Genomic DNA, 3,185 nt, shown 5'->3' on the forward strand with positions numbered 1-3,185 from the left:
CAGCCCAGTCCAGCCCAGTCCAGCACTGGAGCCAAACAGAAACGAGACGTCTTCCAGAGCAGCTTTGATTCCTTACAAGCCACGAGTCAAGAGGAACAATTTCTTTAAAAAAAATTCCATATATTTTACCTAGACAAGCCTTCCCATCTCATTCATTCTGCCTTTGCTGCTAAGGCTTTTTCCATCCCCTCAGCCTGGAGCCTCCTCTGCTGCTGCCTTTGCTGGCAGGTTCTCCTGTTCCATCTGAGGGATCCCCTCTGCCAGGTTTGGATAGAAACACTCCCAAAAATGGTTATTTATTGAAAGCAGCTGTTTGCACTGGCACACAGGGAGCCCATCACAACATTTCTGCTGGTTTCCAGACTCCTTGCACAGACCCAAGTGAGCAGCCCCTGGTGTTAACAGCAGCTCAGGATGTGGTTTGGTGCAGGGATAAATAATCCTGGCACTGAGGGCAGTGCCCTTTTCCTGCTGCCCTCTTGGAATTTCTCCTGGGAATGGTAGAGGGATTATAACTGGGTTGGGGGGTGGAATTCAAACATTCAAACTGGCATTTCTACAGCACTTTGGATCAGCCTTTGCTTGTGTTTGCCGCAGGAGGAGCGTGGCCTTTACCCCCCTTTACCTATCACCAATGTGCCTTTTTATGGGAAGCCAGAAGAATTACAGAGTCAGGACAAAAGCCAGCTCTGGGCAGGTTTCCTCCCTCCCTCCCAGCTCTTATCTCTGGATTTTTGGGCACTGGCTTCTCCCTAAGTGTCAGCCACCCCCATTAACCCTCACTGCAGGGTTAAAATCCCAGTGGGAATTTGTGGGATGAACTCTGGGGGTGGATGTGGGCTTTGGGCAGCCTCTGGGACCTGCTCTGATTCCCTCTCCAGCCTGCAGGAGATGGCAGAACTCGTCCTCTCAGCTTGCCAGGCTGGTTCCCCATGCTGGAAATCATCAGCCAGCACATCCCAGGTGCAAGGAGCGGCCAGGAGAACCCAAACAAAGCAAAAACCCAGGGAAATGTTGTTACCCCCTGCCCCACAAACCCACCTGGGACCCCCACACAGCCAGAGACGTCTTTAACACAGCCCTTGGGAGGCTGAAACCACTCAGCTGCAAGCAGGAGGCAAAATCAAACTTTTTAATGGTGCATCCAGACAGGAGAAACACAGCCAGGCCCCCTGGCAGCACCAGGGCCATCCAACATTTCTCTCCATCCATTCCCTTCCACCCCAAGCTGACCAGCAGGGTCATTCCTGGGAATTCCACAGCCAGGGAATGGGATGGCAGCCAGGGAGGGGCTGGGATACCAACCTGGAGTGTCACAGCCCCTGCAGCATCCCACCAGTGCCTGGTGCCTCCAGGAGGAGATCCAGCAGGAGATCCAGCAGGAGATCCAGCAGGAGATCCAGCAGGAGATCCAGCAGGAGATCCAGCAGGAGCAGGTGGGGCTGTGGGAGCCTGCCCAGTCCTTGGGGAATGGGAATGATCCCTGCTGGAGCCAGAGGCCACAGCTCCCCCCGGGCTCCCAGCACGGTTACGGGTATTTATTGTATGTGCTCCTATTTTCCTTTCCTGGTCCAAAGATTCGGGATTTCCTCTGAATTGTGTGAAACCACCGCAGCAGCAGGGCTGGCCAGGGACTCCTCTCGTGCTGCCCTGGATCTGTGGGGGAGTGAGACTTTGAGGAAAGCAGAGTGTTGGTCACACATTCCCTGAAAAAAGCAGCTCGAGGGATGAGGTTTGTTAAGGCAGGCGGGGACAGCTCCCCATGGTGGGATCAGGGAAAAACCCTCCCTGTTCCCTGTCCACACAGTCCCACCCCGGGAATGCCACCTGTGGGAATGGGAGGGACAGTCCCAGGCCTTGGTGTCACCTGGGTGTCCCCTGGGTGTCACCTGGGAGTGCCAGAGCCTCCATAGACACCAACACAGCAGAGCCAGCCCAAAAAATAAATCACAAATAAACAAAAATAAATCACAAAACACAAACAGTGTGGTTTAGGACAGACCAGGCAGCAAGTGACAGAGATTTTGATAATTGCACTATCTGTGCAATTTGCTTGTCTTGTCCTTTGCTGATTTAGGGCCGTGTAAAAACCAGGCTCTGTAAAAAACACCCATTTTCTGGCCACCTGAGCTTGGGTGCTGTCAGGCTGCTCCTTTTTTTGGCACAGAAAAAGCTCAGTTTGGCTGCTGAGGAGTTAAACAGAGGCAAATGGCAATTTGCTTTATGCAGCAAAGCAAGCACAGAGGGCTCAAATGTGTGGAAAGCAATTCCACCTCAAGATGTGCTACCATTCCTCAGACCCAAACCTCCCTGCACAGGAGAGAGTGATGAAGGAAAAGCTGTCAAATGTTGGGGTCAGCCAGCACCAGGCTGATATTGAAGCAGGCTGGGCAGTGCAGCTCTGCCCACAACATTCATCTGGAGAGGCCAGGTCTCACCAGGCTGCTGACAAAGGACTTTGTGACACAGCAGCAGTGACTCCACTCCTGTAAATGACTTCTTTGTTCAAACCTGCTGCTCCCCTCACATTTCTGCAGGCTCAGGCTATCAACCCAGCCTCTATAAAACCAGGCTTAAAGACTGCTGTCTTTAGGATGAGGCACCTCTTAAGTCCTAAGCTGTTTCCACCCAGGGCAAGCCACGCTGTGGGCAAGGGCCAGCTGCTTTTTGATTTCCTGTGACCCTGCAGAGGTTTGAATGCACCCTCTGAGGATTTACCGAATAAAAGCTGCACAGCTTTTGTAAAGGTGAGCTAAGAAGAGAAGCAAATACACCAATAGATCCTGTAATTGCTTCTCCAGATGAAAAACAGAATGAAACTTCTCTTCTGAAGTTAACTCCTCTGGCTTCCAGGGCTGGACACGAAGGCAGCCCTGAGTGTCAGAGCAGATTCTCAGAGGTTATTATAAGTGAATTTAGTGCTGGGATTTGTTGTGGAAAAACCAGATCCTGGCAAAAACACGTTTTTCTCTGTTCCCACCCAGCTGTGAAGCAGGAAGAAAGGCCAGAGAGGCTGTAGGTGTGTGTTATGGGTCCGTGAGTGTGGACAAGATCTGCTCCTTTGCAGAGCTCTGTGCCCAGTTTGGTGTGTCCAGAGCTCTGCTTGTCCAGATGTGTCCAGCCTTGTGTGTGTCCCCATCCCTGTGTCCATCCCTGTGTCCATCCCTGTGTCCATCCCTGTGTCT

The 3,185-nt window shown here is 52.2% G+C and overlaps 1 protein-coding gene across 9 annotated transcripts in view; it reads right to left on the reverse strand.

The window, feature by feature from the left end:
- Positions 1-1,117: 1,117 nt before the first annotated feature.
- The window catches only part of ARHGEF9 (Cdc42 guanine nucleotide exchange factor 9), a 204,617-nt gene continuing 202,549 nt past the window's right edge, over positions 1,118-3,185 (reverse strand). For all 9 annotated transcript variants that reach the window (XM_015626398.3, XM_033514029.1, XM_015626405.3 and 6 more), the window contains one exon: positions 1,118-1,656. In XM_015626398.3, the coding sequence (XP_015481884.1) occupies positions 1,529-1,656 (128 nt within the window). In that variant the 3' untranslated portion in view covers positions 1,118-1,528. The remainder of the gene's footprint in view (positions 1,657-3,185) is intronic.

The sequence above is a fragment of the Parus major genome, chromosome 4A, assembly GCF_001522545.3.
Source record: "Parus major isolate Abel chromosome 4A, Parus_major1.1, whole genome shotgun sequence".
Lineage (NCBI taxonomy): Eukaryota > Metazoa > Chordata > Aves > Passeriformes > Paridae > Parus > Parus major.